At 36.5% G+C, this 19,638-nt stretch overlaps 1 protein-coding gene across 2 annotated transcripts in view; it reads right to left on the reverse strand.

Annotated features, from left to right (window-relative positions):
• GK (glycerol kinase) overlaps positions 1-19,638 on the reverse strand; it is a 132,939-nt gene that overhangs the window by 112,619 nt on the left and 682 nt on the right. For both annotated transcript variants that reach the window (XM_058185927.1, XM_058185928.1), the window contains exon 2: positions 5,443-5,516. In XM_058185927.1, coding sequence (XP_058041910.1) covers positions 5,443-5,516 — 74 coding nt within the window. The remainder of the gene's footprint in view (positions 1-5,442; positions 5,517-19,638) is intronic.

The raw sequence follows: 19,638 nt of genomic DNA on the forward strand, positions 1-19,638 counted from the left end.
AGTGCTTTCCTACTTGAAAACCATCATGGATCTGCTCTTAGACCCCTTGCAATTTGCATACCGAGCAAATAGATCAACAGATGATGCTGTTAATATGGCTCTGCACTACATACTACAACATCTTGAGTCTCCAAAGACCTATGCAAGGGTCCTTTTTGTAGACTTTAGTTCAGCATTCAATACCTTCAATCCAGACATTCTTCTAACTAAGCTAAACCAGCTACAGGTACCGGAACAGACTTGTAAGTGGATCACAAGCTTCCTAACAAACAGGAAGCAGCAGGTGAAGCTAAGCAAGATCACATCAAATACCTGTACAATTAGCACAGGGCTCCCCCCCAAGGCTGTGTGCTCTCCCCACTTCTCTTCTCTCTGTATACCAATGACTGCATCTCCAACGATCCATCTGTTAAGCTACTGAAGTTCGCAGATGACACAACAGTGATTGGTCTCATTCGAGACAATGATGAATCCGCTTATAGACAAGAGGTCGAACGACTAGCCTTGTGGTGCAACCAAAACAATCTGGAACTGAACACACTCAAAACCGTAGAAATGGTGGTAGACTTTAGGAGAAACCCTTCCATACTTCCACCTCTCACAATACTAGACAACACAGAATCAACAGTAGAAACGTTTAAATTTCTAGGTTCTATCATATTGCAAGATCTAAAATGGACAGCTAACATCAAAAACATCATCAAAAAAGGACAACAAAGACTGTTTTTTCTGCGCCAACTCAGTAAGCTCAAACTGCCCAAGGAGCTGCTGATTCAGTTCTACAGCGGAATTACTGAGTCTGTCATTTGCACCTCTATAACTGTCTGGTTCGGTTCTGCAACCCAGCAAGAAAAACACAGACTTCAGAGGATAATTAGAACTGCAGAAAAAATAATTGCTACCAATCTGCCTTCCATTGAGGACCTGTATACTGCACGAATCAAGAAGAGGGCCGTGAAAATATTTACAGACCCCTCACATCCTGGACATAAACTGTTTCAACTCCTACCCTCAAAACAACGCTATAGAGCACACCAGAACAATTAGACACAAGTACCGTTTTTTCCCAAAGGCCATCACTCTGCTAAACAAATAATTCCTTCAACACTGTCAAACTATTTACTAAATCTGCACTACTATTAATCGTCTCATCGTTCCCATCACCAATCTTATGACTGTATGACTGTATGACTTATGACTGTAACTTTGTTTACTGTATGACTGTATGACTGTAACTTTGTTACACCACTTATGACTGTATGACTGTAATTTTGTTGCTGGCAATCCTTATGATTTATATTGATATATTGACCATCAATTGTGTTGTAAATGTTGTACCTTGATGAATGTATCTTTTCTTTTATGTACACTGAGAGCATATGCACCAAGACAAATTCCTTGTTTGTCCAATCACACTTGGCCAATAAAGAATTCTATTCTATTCTATTCTATTCTATTCTATTCTATTCTATTCTATTCTATTCTATTCTATAATCCGAATCTTCTCTTTCCTTTATTTCCATAGTCATTTTATCCATTTCTGCACATTCAAGTATTTTTCTAATCACTATTTCCTCTGATGGTATGTTAATCTGTTTCCACTTTTGTGCAAGGGTAATCCTAGCCGCCATTAATATGTGTAGTATTATATATTGCAAATTTTTCTCTATTTTTGGGTCTATTATTCCCAATAAGAACAGCTCCAGTTTAAGTTCTATCTTTGTAGTGTAATTTCTTCCAGCCATCTCTTAATTTTACACCAGAATTTTTTTACATTGGGGCACATCCACCACATGTGGTAGTATGGTCCTAATTTATGGCCACATCTCCAACATTTGGGTGATAAATTTGGAAACATTTTGGCCAATCTCGCTGGAGCCAAATGCCATCAATAAAACATTTTGTAAAGATTTTCTTTGTATGCTACTGCCATTGTAAATTTGTAATTCCTTTTCCATAATTTATCCCATTTTTCTAATTCTATATTGTGTCCGAAATTTCTAGCCCAACTAATCATCGTTTCTTTTCCTGTTTCCTCTTCCATTCTATATCTTAAAAGAAAATTGTAATCATCCCCCCCCCCCACCGATAATTGTTCCTTAGATATACCATAACATTCCTGGTCTTTTTTAAATCTAGTTTTAATTTGTAGATAAGACCACCACTCCAAATTTAGTCCTTGCATTTTCAAATCTTGAACTGATTTTAATTCTCCTTTTTCATCAGGTGATTCTGCATAATTCACCATTTTGCTCAAATCTGTGGTGTTTGGGTGAATCATTGCTTCCATCGTTGATAACCAAATTGAGACTTTCCTGTAATGATTCTTTTTGATTTTTCCCCAGACTTTTAGCAGAGCATCTCTTAATATGTGTCTCTGGAAATGTGAGTGGAATTTATTCTTTCCCTCCCAAAGGAAGCTGTGCCAGCCAATTTGGAGATCATGGCCTTCTATCATTAATAATCATTTTTTTAATAGAATCCAATCTTTGAGCCATGTCAAAGCTGCCACCTGATAATAGAGCTCTATTTTTCTATTATTCTCATCCCTATCTTCAAAAAAGGAGACCCCAGCTTAGTCAAAAATTACAGACCAATCTCTCTATGCTGCGTCACCTGCAAAGTCATGGAATCAATCATCAACCAATCCATTACCTCACACTTAGAAGCAAACAATTTGGTTTCAGGAAAAAATTATCATGCAACTTACAACTTCTCCACTGTAAAAACATATGGACTACAAATCTTGATCAAGGCAAAACAATAGATGCAATCTACATAGACTTCTGCAAAGCTTTTGACTCAGTAGTACACGATAAACTTCTCCTAAAACTAAAATCCTATGGCATCTCAGGACCCCTTCACAAATGGATATCTGCTTTTCTGTCTAACAGACAACAAGTGGTCAAAATTGGCAATGCTCTATCAAATCCTGTTCCTGTCAAGAGTGGCGTTCCTCAAGGTAACGTCCTTGGACCAACACTCTTCATACTATACATTAATGATCTTTGTGACCATATCTCAAGTAATTGTGTTCTCTTTGCTGACAATGTCAAACTATTTAACACCACTGATAATACATCTATCATTCAAAAAGACCTTGATCATCTAACTGCTCGGTCTAAAACTTGGCAACTCCAAATCTCAACCAGCAAATGCTCAGTCTTACATATAGGAAAAAAGAACCCAATCACTAAGTACATACTTGATGGACATTACCTTACAGATGACCCCCATCCCGTTAAAGACCTTGGAGTTTTGGAGTTTGGACCTTGGAGTTGTCAAATGATCTAAGTGCCAAAGCCCACTGCAAATACATAGCAAAAAAGGCTCTAAGAGTTGTAAACCTAATCTTGCGTAGCTTCTTTTCCAAAAACATCATACTACTAACCAGAGCATATAAAACATTTGCTAGACCAATTCTAGAATACAGCTCACCTGTTTGGAACCCTCACCATATCTCTGACATCAATACAATTGAACATATCCAGAAATATTTTACAAGAAGAGTTCTCCATTCCTCTGAAAACAACAAAATACCTTATCCCACTAGCCTTGAAATCCTAGGCTTAGAAAACTTGGAACTCCGTCGCCTTCGACAAGACCTAAGTTTAACTCATGGAATTATCTATTGTAATGTCCTTCCTGTTAAAGACTACTTCAGCTTTAATTGCAATAATACAAGAGCAACCAATAGATTTAAACTTAATGTCAACCGCTTTAATCTAGATTGCAGAAAATATGACTTCTTTAACAGAATCATCAGTGCTTGGAATACTTTACCTGACTCTGTGGTCTCTTCCCATAATCCTAAAAGCTTTAACCAAAAACTCTCTACTATTGATCTCACCCCATTCCTAAGAGGACCATAAGGGGTGTGCATAAGCGCACAAATGTGCCTACCGTTCCTGTCCTATTGTTTTTCTTTTCTTCTTCCTATATATATATATGCTTATACCTCCTTATATTTACTCATATATGTGTTTATATACTATATAACCTTTCTGTATGATACTTACATATATTGTTGTGACAAAAAAAATAAAAATAAATATACTGAGAGACCAAAACCATCCTTATTTCTGCTATCTTGTAATAGTTTAAATTTAATATGTAGTTTCTTCCCTGACCAAATGAATTTTGATGTCACTTTATTTAATTGTTCAAAAAAGTTTTTTTCTAGTTTTATTGGTACTGTTTGAAAACGATAGAATAATTTGGGTAATAATGTTCATTTTAATTGTTGAAATTCTGCCAATTAACGATATTTGTAGTTTAGTCCAATTTTCCAAATCTTTTTGTATTTGTAGAAGTGTATTATAATTGTCTTTTTTTATCATGATGCACTTTGCCGATAGCCATATTCCTAAGTATTTTAATTTTTTAACTCTTGAGATTCCCAATTTTTTCTCTACTTCTTCATTCTATTCGTTAGATTTTTAGCCAATATTTTAGTTTTTTTTTTTATTTATTTTGAGCCCTGCCACTTTGTCAAATTGGTTTATATCTTGTAGTAATAATTGTCCATATTCTGAAGATTCCTCTATAATAAATGCCAAATCGTCCGCGAATTGCCTGGACTTTATAGTCCTGTGATTTAATTTTTAATCCCTTTATTTCTGAATTATCTCTAATTTGTGACATTGTTTCCATTGAGAGAATGAATAACAGAGGAGATAAAGGGCATCCCTGTCTTACTCCTTTAGCTATGTTAAAACTTTCTGTTTGTTCACCATTTAATATTATTTTTGCTCTTTTATATACCTGATATAGGTTCATCATAGTAGCATTTCTATGATGGGTGAAATATACATATTATTGAATAGCATGTTCAAGGTTAACTGCTTACTGTTTTCCTAGTAAACCAAACAAGAGTTAACTTGGTGATATAAACTAAATACCACCAAACTACTAAAATTACTGTGCAAGTCTAGGGGATATTAGGAAGTATCCTACTGCAAGAATATCCAATTTATGATGTTAATCTTAAAAACCATTTATTACAATGTAAACTTTTAGATCTGAATTGAAATAATTAAAAAAAAACCTAACTCTATACAATGAAACTATATAAAAAGTACATTATATATAACATGGCTATAACACAAAGCCCGAAAAAGAGGCAAATTTGAACACATTGAACTGCCTTTCTATTCATGTTGGACATATTTAAATTCTAAGAGCCGAGAAAAACAATTCTCTGTGTTGAATTTTCTCAGTTGTCCACAATGCAACTTCTACTCTAAAAATATGAATTTGGGTGTTTGCTAACAGAGCATATTTCAATAACATAATAAAGGAAGGAAATAAGAAAGCCATACCATTTGTCATATGGTATGAAAACAATTCCATCAGTTAAAAAAACTTAATTAGTTTTTTTACACAGAATTTAATAACATAATATCAAATATCAAATATTCAAATATAAAGGAGAAGCAATACCCTTCTTTGGGGAATTTCTGCTGGATTTCCACTTGGTGATGACTCAATAATTCAGCTGTGTTTGCATTGAAAACCTGTAAGCAGTAAATATATAGTTACCAAATCAGTTTGTATATCCATAGTCAAAAGGGTAGAGTACACAAGGAAGCTCATCACCAACATTTTATCAGGAAATAATATATTAATTTCTTCATATATAACAGGAAATGGTCAAATAACAGAATTGTAGCATAATGCTTGTTTAACCCTAGAAACAAATAACATGCTATTTTAAAATAATTTATTTAAAAGAAAGTACAAGCCCTTCTGGATCCCAAGCTTTTCAACTATAATTTTGCAGTGATATGAAAACTCAATATATGAAATTAGATGATATATGAAGAATATGTTTTGGAAAACTTAGGTTTAGGAGGCTTATATAGAAAAATAAAGGCAAAGAATATTTGTTACACAATATGGGCCACTATCAAAAGGGAAAATAGAGAACAAATGGATCATTGAAATGAAAAGCAATTTCCTATAGTTTTACATCCAAAGGTCAATATGCATAATAAATTATTTTCAAACTTCATAACTAAATAAATCAAGTCTTATTTCTTAATCCGCTTTTACAATAATTAAAAAAAATTAATTAAAAAGACTAAAATTTAACTTAATGTTCCTGAATATTTTTTTATAAACACTAAGAAATATTCTAATATTCATAGAAATATAATCAGAGTTCTAAATTCTGAACATCTAAACTTTGAATAGATAACAGCAACTATGAACTTATCTTGTCTGGCTATGAAAATGAGGCTAAATATGAACGTTCCTTGCTTATCAGAATGATAACCTAGGTTATATCTACCTTTTTCTAGAAATTAGTACTCGGAATCAGCAATCATTCTATCAAATTGATGTATAAAAGTAACATTTTATTTAAAAAACTCTCACTCATTATAGTATTCTTCTGATTGCAGTAGTGAGTAAATCCAGATTTCAATATTTACATTGTCCAGACTAATTTATATAATGCACATAAACTCTCTTATTGTGTTGCATATTAGAAACATGATAATTAAGTAGAACAGGAACATGGTGTCCTTCAGATATTGTGAAGCAACTCCTATTAGCTTTAGCAATGGTTATACAGAATAATACTGCAAAACTGAGAGCTCCTGATTGAACACCTGTTTATTAGTAATGGATAGCAACAAGAAATAAGAAATAATATATCCTTGCCCTTTTAAAATGAAGCAATGTGTAACAAAAACTGCATGCAGTGATGCTTTTGTCCATGCAACTTATTTATTTTATTGGAAGGGGAATTAGTTTTAGAACGTGACCAGAAAATATATTCCGTACAAATTAAGATAGCCAGTTTGGTCTAGTAATTAAGGTAAAAGGCTAGAAAGTAGAAGATCATGAGTTCTAGTCCCATCTTAGTCAGGAAAGCTAGACTGGTGGACCAGTTACTCTCTCTCAACCCAACTCACCTCATAGAGTTACTGTTGTAGGGGAAATGGGAGGAGGAAGTTGTGCTGGATAAATTCACTGCCTTGAGTGACTTGTAAAAATAATAAAGGCAGGATACAAATAAATAAATAAAACTTTATGAAAGTAAAAATGTACTATTGAAACAAATTACATTTGTGTGAGAATAATCAATAGAACTAATTTTCAATTATATGACATAAATAACCAAGCAATTCTCACATAAATCTAAGAAAGAATTAATTTTGTAAAATAATTGGACAAGGCATGTTATTTAAGATATATTCAGTGTATCTATATAAATCTGCACAACTCTTAAAACATGTTTGCATAATTATGTCATATGAAATATTTGGGAAACATTTCCTGTGTTTTATGTGCCTGCATCAAGCAGATTGCTTTTTTATTTCTAAATTGTATTTACTGTTTTTCAGTTAATATGTCTTAAGTGTATTTAATTCCAAAGTTCAAATATAACAGATAGAACAAAATAATACTGATGAAAGGTAGATGATTGTAAGAAAGAGTAACAATTGTTAATCATTACCTACAGTTATTCAACTTATCTAACTTGTTTATCTTTAACTCAGATGAGCAAGTATCTACTGAACTGAATACACTCAAAACTGTAGAAATGGTGGTAGACTTTAGGAGAAACCCTTCCATACTTCGACCTTTTACAATACTAGACAACACAGTATCAACAGTAGAAACCTTCAAATTTCTAGGTTCTACCATATCGCAAGATCTAAAATGGACAGCTAAAAACATCATCAAAAAAGCACAACAAAGAATGTTCTTTCTGCACCAACTCAGAAAGCTCAAACTGCCCAAGGAGCTGCTGATCCAGTTCTACAGAGGAATTATTGAGTCTGTCATCTGCACCTCTATAAGTGTCTGGTTTGGTTCTGCAACCCAACAAGCCAGACACAGACTTCAGAGGATAATTAGAACTGCAGAAAAAACAATTGCTACCAACCTGCTTTCCATTGATGACCTGTATCCTGCTCAAAAAGAGGGCTGTGAAAATATTTACAGACCCCTCACATCCTGGACATAAACTGTTTCAACTTCTATCCTCAAAACAACGCTATCGAGCACTGCACACCAGAACAACTAGACACAAGAACAGTTTTTCCCCGAATGCCATCACTTAGCTAAACAAATAATTCCCTCAACACTGTCAAACTATTTACTAAATCTGCACTACTATTAATCTTCTCATTGTACCCGTCACCCATCTCCTTCCACTTACGAATGTATGACTGTAACCTTTGTTGCTTGTATCAATTTATATTAATATTGTTTCCTGATTATTTGTACCCTATGACTATCATTAAGTGTTGTACCTTAGAATTCTTGATGAACGTATCTTTTCTTTTATGTGCACTGAGAGCATATGCACCAAGACAAATTCTTTGTGTGTCCAATCATACTTGGCCAATAAAAAATTCTATTCGATTCGATTCTATTCGATTCGATTCGATTCGATTCTAAAGTCAAGACCATCAATTAGTTTTATTTATTTGATCCCAGCTCCTGAGTAGTCATTGTTTACTTTGATCAATAGTACAAGACTCTTTCCCCCCCCCCCAAATTTTCTGGAAGAAAATTATTCAAATGAGACATTTCTTTATTAAGCTGATATTTTGTACTGTATATTTGAACATAGACTTTATTTTTCCTCTTTCTGGAGACAACTTGCTGACAATGTTTGCACCACAGAGCAAATATAAAGGAAAGACAATCTGAAGAAAAATGTGGTACCTAAATAGAAAACCAATAAAAATGTTAAGCATAAACCCACTATTTTTCTTTATTCCATTTGACAAATATAAATAATCTATTATTATCTATGTCACCAAGATCAAGCACTAAAGCTAGCCACTGTATACTTCAGAAATTTTTAAAAATTTTAGTGGTCAACTTACAGCTTCATTTCAGTAAGATGAAAGACCTTAAATATCAGTACAATAAAAATCTATGGGTTTCCAGGCTATTAGCAATTTGCAAACAGATCACACTGTTTTCTATGAGACGAGGACTATTTGACAGACTGCCTGCCTTCCGTAGTATCTCCTAGCCAATCTGATTTTGCAAGGTTGATGCTGTCTAGGTTCCTTTGATTAAACGACGTTATCTAAAGAAACCAGGAAGCATGTCTTCTCTCTAGCACTGCATGCATGGAATAAGATTACCCACAGATCAGGCTGGCCCCGAGTCACCCGGAAGTATCGCGGGGAGACTGTCGGGGAAGAGCGAGCTCTGCGAATTCCCAGGCTGACAAACTGCTGTCAAGGGGTCTTCAGACCAGATCTGTTCTGTAGGGACAGAGAAGAAGGAGAGGCGCCTCAGATGACCAAGAGGAACCAGCAAGTTCCCAGAGGTCAGAGGAAAGCTCTTCAACTCAGTGGCAGGGGTGGGGGCATAGCGGCCATCATTAAGCTGGGGCAACCAGACCAAGATTTTGAGCAGGAGCGGTGATTTCGATGGAATGTTGAAGCTGGTGAGTGAACACCAACTCACAAGAAAAGACTTTAATTTGAAATTGGCAAAAAAAAATTTGGAGGTGGAATAGTGGCTAAATTGAGAGAGGAATGTAAATACATTAAGAAATAAGAGAAATGGAACTATCTACCCTAAGACCCGAAAGGAATTTGGTTTTTAAATTGAACTGGAGATTCCCCAAGCAGAAGAGGAAAAAAGACCCTCAAATAAAGCTGGAGAGGTTTGGAGACTTTTAGAACATTTTTCCAGAATATAAAACTACAGCTTAGTGAAATTTCTCTGACTTTCTTTTCCCCCGGTTAACTGGATTTAATACAATTAGGACACAGACTTTAAATTGAATTGTTGGGAGAAGTAAAAAGTAAAAGCAAAACAAAGTGCAGCTTTAAGAAAAAGAAACAAAATGGATACCTTCGCTAATTGTTGATTGGAACTGTGGATTGGAAACAGACACCCTCAGGCGGAAGGGAAAACTACACTGACTAACATGTGCTGTGGAAAATTTTCTTGTTGAAGCGATAAGGCTGGTGGAAAATTTAAGGGAGGATTTTGTGCCTGCAAGCTGACTTTGGTAACAAAAAACTAAATACAACCCTAAAAATAGAGAATGGAACAGGAAATAATCAAAATGATGAAAAAGATGCATATGACTTTAAAGTGAGAAATAAAAGAAATAATTACAGAAAATAAAGAAACCATAAAGCAAGAGAGGGCTTTGGAAGACAAAGGAAAAAAACATTGATTGTGAAACATTAAATGATTGTATGGGGAGAGATGAAGGGACAAATAAGGAGGGGGGAAATAGAAAGGGAAAAAGCACAAAACATTTAGAAGAGGGCTGTGAAAATATTTACAGATCCCTCACATCCTGGACATAAACTGTTTCAACTCCTACCCTCAAAAAGACGCTATAGAGCACTGCACACCAGAACAACTAGACACAAGAACAGTTTTTTCCCCGAAGGCCATCACTCTGCTAAACAAATAATTCCTTCAACACTGTCAAACTATTTACTAAATCTGCACTACTATTAATCTTCTCATTGTTCCCATCACCAGTCTCCTTCCACTTATGACTGTAATTTTGTTGCTGGCAATCCTTATGATTTATATTGATATATTGACCATCAATTGTGTTGTAAATTTTGTACCTTGATGAACGTATCTTTTCTTTTATGCACACTGAGAGCATATGCACCACGACAAATTCCTTGTGTGTCCAATCACACTTGGCCAATAAAAAATTCTATTCTATTCTATTCTATTGGGATTGACAGTGACAAAAGAGAAATCTTTAAAAGGGGAATAAGGAGAGTAAATGGAAAAATATTGCAAACAAGGAGGGCAAATAAGAATAAGAAGGGAAGGAAGAGACAAGGAGAGAAAGAAGGGAAGAAAAAAAATACAAAGTTAAAGAATCATTATGGGATTAACAGAGAAAAGATAAAAATGGGGGAAGAGGGGAGAAGGAGAGTTGATGGAAATATAGAACAAGCAAAGAGAGTAGAGAATTTTAAGAGAAAAAAAGGAAAAAAAGGAGGAAGAGAAAAAGGAAGAAAATAAAAAAGGATTGAAATATATATTGGTTGAAGTACTAATGAAATTGAAAGCATGAAAAAGAGTTGGCAATATATTAAATGATCTAAATATTGATAATAAAATATAAAATTATAAAAAATGTTTGAAGGTTATGGATTTTACTAAAAATTTTAGAAATGGTATTATGAAGAAAAACTTCATAATTGTTTTCTTTTTTTTGATTATGGTTTTTTGATTATATGAATTATCACTGAATTGCAAATATGTGATTGATTTTGAAGTTTGATAAGTAGAAAATATAAATAAGTATAAATATTAAATGGGAATAAAAGGGTTTAATATAAATGGGAGTAGAAAGGGCGGGAAAGAGGGAAAATTTGATAAAAGACTATGAAGGGTAAGATTAGATTTGTAAAGAGAAATAAAAAAAGGAAAATAAAAATGAGAGATAATATATTAATGAAAGCATGTAAAATGTGATGGAGGAGAATTAAATTTTGTATGAACATGTAACCTGACCGATATTCTGTTCCGAAAAAAATGCATTGTATGTTGTTGTTTGTATGTTAAAAAATAAAAAACTTTACTAAAAAAAAATCAAGCTGGCCCCCACTCTGGTTGTTTAGAAGAGCCATGACAGTCTTTGGTGAAGGAAAGCCAGGCCTCTTCCTTCATTCCCATCCAGTTTGCTGTTCCTGTCATAGGGGTTTTTTTTCTTCCTTTTGTTTTATTGCAATTCTGTTTTGATTGTTGTGAGCTGGCCATTGTTGTTAGGTTTGAGGGGAATCTGTTTAATAAATAAATTAATATGTTCAATTACAGCTTGGACACTGTTTATTTGGAAATTCAAGTAATTGTAATAATAATCAATATTATCATAATTCAAATATTGGAATACTTGAATCATTTTCATCAAGGTGGCTAAAGGAAGGAATAACAGATAATAGAATATTTTTTTAAAAATATTAAAATAATAATTGCTATTATTCTGGAACTTCTTTAGGGTGGTCAGGGTCAAGATCTACAGCTGGAATATGACAGCCAATTTTCTTGTCTACTAATGCAAGTCAGCTAAAATCATGTGAAAAGAAAGTACGCTCTCTTTCAGTTCTATGGTTTTACGTATCAGGACATAGTAAAAATTATCTGGTCCTTAGCAGTTCTTAAAACTGTCAACAACAGATAACATATTACATCATGTTATCATTTATTTTATAAAAAGAAAGCCAAAATGCAGAAGCCGTGTATAAAAATACACCTTACTTCTTCCATCGGGATGAAGAGGCTAAGTAGCAGCCAGATGCTGCTAATCAAGTGATCAATTGATTATCAGTGTGACTACCTCTATAAAAGCCAAAGTTTTAAGAATTTTCTGGTTTCCAGGATTAAGCTATGTGTTAACACAATGCCAAAGAATAAAGATATCAGCAATGATTTTAGAGAAACAATTCCCATCAATTTGGGAAGGGTTATAAGGTCATTTCCAAACAATTTATAAAGTCCATCATTCTACAATAAGGAAGATTATTCACAAGTGGAAAACTTCAACACTTCCCAGGAGTGGACATCCCATCAAATTCACCCCAAGGTCAAACCATGCAATGCTCAGAAAAATTGAAAAATTGAAAAAAAAATCCAAGAGTTACATCTCTTGGATTACAGAGAGGCTTCAGTATCTTAAATGTTTAATTTCATGACAGTACAATTAGAAAAAAGACTGAAAAAGTATGGTTTGTTTAGAAGAGAGAAGCAAGCCTTTTTTTCTCTAAAAAGAATATGGCAGAACGGCTTACGTTTGCAAAGTTGCATCTGAAAAAATCACAAGACTTCTGGAAGTCTTGTCCTTTGTCCTTTGAACAGACAAGACTAAAGTGAAGATGTCTGGCAATAACGCACAGTGCCATGTTTGGCAAAAACCAAATAAAGCATATCAGACAAACACCTCATACCAACTATCAAGCATGGTAATAGAGGGTGATGATTTGGGCTTGTTTTGCACAACTGGACTCCAGCTTGATGCTTAACAGGTAGTTCGGCTGTCCTCCCATTGAGTGGCACACCATTTGACCCTCCTCAAACACAACAGTAGCAGCCGTGCTCACCGTTGATTCCCTGATACCACCCCAGCCGCCCTCAGAAGCTGCATGCAGGCAGCGTTTGCCTGATATACCACAAGGAGCTGGACACAAGCAGTGTTTGCCTGATAACGGCCCCCCAGCCCCACCAGGAGCTGCATGCAGATCTTGCTCTTCTATAAACTGTCACCAATCACATCCCCCTCCCAGCCCCCTCAGTCACCCTTCCCAGCACAATCATTGCTGCCTGTCACCTGATTCACCTGCGACTTCTTGTCCCATGGAGTGAAACACCCAAGATAAACTGTGTCTAGGTGAATGGGCCAGGGTGAGGGGTGAGGAGCAAAAGGCCAGAGGCTCATCAGCCAGGGAGAATGGCCGGGAGAGGGCCAGCAGAGGAGAAAAGCTGGCTGTGGATGGGCTGAGGTGAGTGGCTGGAGGCAAAGGTGGCGTGGCCAAGGGCCTAAAGGTCCCATTCCAACTTTCTTTTTCACAACTTTATGTACTTAATGTATTAATGAAGTCTCTTGAACTTTTTAAATGAGCTCATTTGTCAAATCATCATCTCCTCTGCAAACAGATACTTAGAAAAGACCACACTAAATGCCCTCTATGCCATTAACAGGCCATTTTTTGAGATAAAAAGTATCAAATGGAGTTGGATGGTATCCAAATTGAATGAAATAAACATTTCTTTTGTCCTAAAAGAAATTTATCCTCTGTTTTATCTAAGCTCCTAGCAACTCTTTCAGTTAGGAAGTTCCATCTGTTTAGGCCAGGAGTCGGCAATCTGCGGCTCCAGAGCCATAAGCAGCTCTTTGGGCCCTCTGCCGCAGCTCCCTGTCCCAACACTGTTGGCCTCACCCCTCATTTCTTTTTTGGACTCCAAAAAATGTGGCATGAAGACAGGTACAGGGCAGCTTTGCTCCTGAATTTTCCTCCTCCCACCTCCTCTTGTAACCCCCTGGCCGGCTGTGGCTGAACCAGGAGCATGCGCACGTGCAGGAAGACCCTCCTCAAGCGAGTGCCAAAGCTTAGGAAAGGCGCACGTGGGTCAGGCAGTGGATCGCTTAAGGAGGGTCTCCCCACACATGCGCACGCTCCTGGCTCAGCCACAGCCAGCCCTGAGAGGAGGATGGAGAAGAGGGTCACCGGAGAGTACAGGAGCGAAGCTGCCCTGTACCTGCCTTTGTGCCACATTTGCACGTAAGGCAGCCTTCACTTCCTGCAGCTTTGGGCTGGAGTCCAAAAAAGAAATAAGGGGGCGCGGCCAACCAGTGATGGGACAGGAATGGAAACTTTGAAGTGGCAATAGAAAGGTAATTATTATTTATGTTGTATATAACATACTGCTTTGGCAATTCATATGACTTCCTAATATGCAACTATTACACATCCACATGAACTTTTCAATTGCCTCAAAAGAGCTAAAGTTACTCTCTCAGGAAAGACACATGCATGTTCTCTCTCTCCCCTTCTGCGCTCGGCCGAAGAGCTGCTGGGGGTGGGCGATAACACGGCAAGGCGATGGCTGGAACATTAGTGCATGAGAGAAGCTACGTCCTGTTAAGACCCTCCTTAAGTGAGCAGCCGCCCACCTTGCATGCGCCTTTGCTGCACTTTGCTCCAGGGAGTTACGAGAGGGAGTTACGAGAGCAGGGGGGAGAAGGAAGACGGTCGCCTGAATGGAGGGGGAGACACACACACACACACACAGAGAGACATAGAGACACACACAGAGTGATACACAGAGAGGGAGTGAGAGAGAGAGACATAGAGACACACATACAGTGATACACAGAGACATAGAGAGACACATACAGAGTCATACATAGAGGAGGGGGAAGAGAGGGAGAGAAAGAGATACGGAGGGAGAGAAAGACATGGGGGGAGAGAGGGGGGGAGAGAGACATAGTTTTGTGGCTGGGTAGGCGTGGCGGGGGGGTCATATGACTGGATGGGAGTGACATCGAGTTGGCAACGCCCACCCAGGTTTTGTGGCTCCCGGAGTGTTTTTTTTCTGTAGGAAGAGTCCAAAGTGGCTCTTTGAGTGTTTAAGATTGCCGACCCCTGGTTTAGGCTGTACCTGTCTACCTGTAGACATTCTGTCTGCATCAACACTTGAAGAGTTCAACAAAACATCCCTTTCATTCTAAGCTACACAGGATCAAAATTCATTAACAAGAAAACAGTTTTGATAATATAGTTACTAATTTCCTACTCCATTCTTCAAAGATTTTGTGTAATGTTTTGGTTGTTTTAATGTTTTTTGTCATTTTATAAATTCTAGTATTAACTGAACAAAAAAAATATTTTTTTCCTTCTGCTTAGAAATTTTTAACCCTTCTAGTTCTAGTTTATAAAATCATCACTTATCTTCTGTTATGATTTGCAAGAGCCAGGATAGCCAAAATAAGTTTGATTCTCACAAGGAGCTGATTATTTTTTAAACTTAATTCCAAAGTCATATAGTAAAAATATTCCAAATTTATCTGGATCATTAATACATTTATAACTTTCTTAGTTCAAAATTTTATTTAGCTATTTGCTGTTTATTTCAAATTCTTTAAGTTCTTAAGCTCATATACTTGTCATACTTGTTATTTAAAGGTTTCTAATAATTTAAGATGGTTAATAGTCAATTTTCAAAAGTAATTTGAAAATGAGGTTTGTGAACTTAGTAACTTTGAAGGAGATGGGCAGTTTAAAAACATGAAATATAAATAAATCAAATCTTTTTAAAAGGCTTGCAAGTAAGATGGCTGATTCCATTGTCTCCTGGAGCTCAAACATGGAGAAGTGCTGCCCTACAGTCTCCTCATGGGGGGGATACACATGGACTCCTTATGGGGGGGATGCACATGGACCACATATGAGTGATCTCCCTCTCCTTATCCAGCGAGGTTTACCAGTCCACTTGAATGAATGAATGAATGAATATTTTAATTTGTATACCGCCCTTCTCCCGAAGGACTCAGGGCGGTGAACAGGCAGATAAAATACAGATACACACAATAGTTAAAAACATCCCTTAAAAAACTAATTTAAATTTGCCCAAATGTTAAAATAACATACTCCCGCATAAAATTATAAAACTTTAAAAACCCATAAATTCAATTAAAATTTAGAGATAAAAATCAGGCTAGTCCAGCCATACGAAATAAATAAGTTTTAAGTTCACGGCGAAAGGTCCTAAGGTCAGGTAATTGTCGAAGTCCGAGGGGAAGTTCGTTCCACAGGGTCGGAGCCCCCACAGAGAAGGCCCTCCCCCTGGGGGCCGCCAGTCGACACTGTTTGGCTGACGGCACCCTGAGGAGTCCCTCTCTGTGGGAACGTACCGGACGATGGGAGATAGAGGCCGGCAGTAGACGGTCCCGTAGATAGCCCGGTCCTAAGCCATGGAGCGCTTTAAAGGTGGTAACCAATACCTTGAAGCGCACCCGGAAAACAACAGGTAGCCAGTGCACTTACTGGTTCCTTAGTCTTTGTGGCAGTCTTTGGCACCACTTTTATAATCATTGTCAGTTCACAATTCCTTCTGAGCGACTCTAATTCCATTTGTAACTTTTAATACATATAGTACACAAAACTGGATTTAGTATCTTTATTAATAAAAATGTTTCTTGCTTAGGTTCTTCTGAAAATTGAAGTTGAAAGCAGGCTGCAAGAGCCTACCAAAACATTTAAACTTTCTGTACAGTTAATATATTTTTTCTTGGTACATTCCCAGACTAAAATTGTTTTAATCTAAATATTCCTATTTCTGTGATGGCATTTTACTTCAATAAAGGCAGGTACTTTAGCCTGTCAACAGACAGAACTACTAGACACAAGAACAATTTTTTCCCAAATGCCATCACTCTGCTAAACAAATAATTCCCTCAACACTGTCAAACTACTAAGTCTGCACTATTAATCTTCTCATTGTTCCCACCACCCATCTCCTTCCACTTATGACTGTAACTTTCTTGCTTGTATCCTTACAATTTATACTGATATTGTTCCCTAACTGCTTATTTGTAGCCTATGATTATCATTAAGTGTTGTATCATTAAATGTTAAATTTGTACCCTATGACTATCATTAAGTGTTGTAAGTGTTGTACCTTGATGAAAGTATCTTTTCTTTTATGTACACTGAGAGCATATGCACCAAGACAAATTCCTTGTGTGTCCAATCACGCTTGGCCAATAAAAAATTCTATTCTATTCTATTCTATTCTATTCTATTCTATTCTATTCTATTCTATTCTATGAATTTCATCTACCACACTTATAACTCGAGAACAAGTTCATGAATTCTAGTCAGTTCTCCAAGTAACTTTTGTCTTTTAAAAAGAAGTGACTCATATTTAGAGTGAAAAAAATATTAAGAAATGTCATTAGTGAAATTCACAGGATTTTTTTTACCAAACTCTTTTAACACCACTTAGATTACAGAAACTCTTTCTTTTCTGATACTAGTCACTAAAACTTCCACCTGTAATGAGCAGAAGTCAATCTGACAAAAATGAAAACAAAACTTCACTTTATATATTTTATAGATGATTCAAATAAACATGCCCAAGATAATTACATAACTTGCACTAAAAATACCTAAATGCCATTAAAAAAAATTCACTGCCCTCATCCAATACCTCTGGATTTAAAGATTATGTAATGAACTGAATAAGTCCAGCCTTAGAGGGTGATACCAGAACCATTCAATACACAGGATGCATGAGGATTTCAAATGGAAGAGGCCGAAAAGGATGAAAGTCCTCATCTGAAAGCATCCTCAATTTAAGACAATTGGGCCCCAAATTTCCATTGCTCAGTAAGGCAGTTGTTAAGTGAGTTTTATCCCATTTTATGACCTTTTTGCCACAATTGTTAAGCAAATCACTGCAACTGTTAATTAAATCATGAATGACTACAGACCAGTTGCTCTAACATCTGTAGTCATGAAAACCTTTGAAAGACTAGTGCTTTCCTACCTGAAAACCATCACGAATCCGCTCTTAGACCCCTTGCAATTTGCATACCGAGCAAATAGATCAACAGATGATGCTGTTAATATGGCTCTGCACTACATCCTACAACATCTTGAGTCTCCAAAGACCTATGCAAGGGTCCTTTTTGTAGACTTTAGTTCAGCATTCAATACCATCATTCCAGACATTCTTCTAACTAAGCTAAACCAGCTACAGGTACCGGAACAGACTTGTAAGTGGATCACAAGCTTCCTAACAAACAGGAAGCAGCAGGTGAAGCTAAGCAAGATCACATCAAATACCTGTACAATTAGCACAGGGGCCCCACAAGGCTGTGTGCTCTCCCCACTTCTCTTCTCTCTGTATACCAATGACTGCATCTCCAATGATCCATTTGTTAAGCTACTGAAGTTCGCAGATGACACAACAGTGATTGGTCTCATTCGAGACAATGACGAATCCGCATATAGACGAGAGGTCGAACGACTAGCCTTGTGGTGCAACCAAAACAATCTGGAACTGAACACACTCAAAACCGTAGAAATGGTGGTAGACTTTAGGAAAAACCCTTCCATACTTCCACCTCTCACAATACTTGACAACACAGTATCAACAGTAGAAACCTTCAAATTTCTGGGTTCTATCATATCGCAAGATCTCAAATGGACAGCTAACATCAAAAACATAATTAAAAAAGGACAACAAAGAATGTTCTTTCTGCGCCAACTCAGTAAGCTCAAACTGCCCAAGGAGCTGCTGATCCAATTCTACAGAGGAATTATTGAGTCTGTCATTTGCACCTCTATAACTGTCTGGTTCGGTTCTGCAACCCAACAAGAAAAACACAGACTTCAGAGGATAATTAGAACTGCAGAAAAAATAATTGCTACCAACTTGCCTTCCATTGAGGACCTGTATACTGCACGAATCAAGAAGAGGGCCGTGAAAATATTTGCAGATCCCTCGCATCCTGGACATAAACTGTTTCAACTCCTACCCTCAAAACGACGCTATAGAGCACTGCACACCAGAACAACTAGACACAAGAACAGTTTTTTCCCAAAGGCCATCACTCTGCTAAACAAATAATTCCCTCAACACTGTCAGACTATTTACTGAATCTGCACTACTATTAATCGTTTCATAGTTCCCATCACCAATCTCTTTCCACTTATGACTGTATGACTATAACTTGTTGCTGGCAATCCTTATGATTTATATTGATATATTGATCATCAATTGTGTTGTAAATGTTGTACCTTGATGAACGTATCTTTTCTTTTATGTACACTGAGAGCATATGCACCAAGACAAATTCCTTGTGTGTCCAATCACACTTGGCCAATAAAATTCTATTCTATTCTATTCTATTCATTTATTAAGTGAATATGGCTTCCCCCATTGACTTCGCTTGTTGGAAGCTGGCTAGGAAGAATGACAAGAAGATACTTATGGATACTAATGGATGCCAAACCAATTGAAACTACCTTTCCCTCCAGCAGAGGAAAGGATAAAATTGCAGTTACATTTAGGAGCAATTAAAAATATCCCATTTAGAAACAGTATAAATCTGTTCTATTTTCCTGTCAAAAAGGAAGACAAAGGAGCAGGATAATTATGTTAATG

Source organism: Ahaetulla prasina, chromosome 5 (genome assembly GCF_028640845.1).
Source record: "Ahaetulla prasina isolate Xishuangbanna chromosome 5, ASM2864084v1, whole genome shotgun sequence".
Lineage (NCBI taxonomy): Eukaryota > Metazoa > Chordata > Lepidosauria > Squamata > Colubridae > Ahaetulla > Ahaetulla prasina.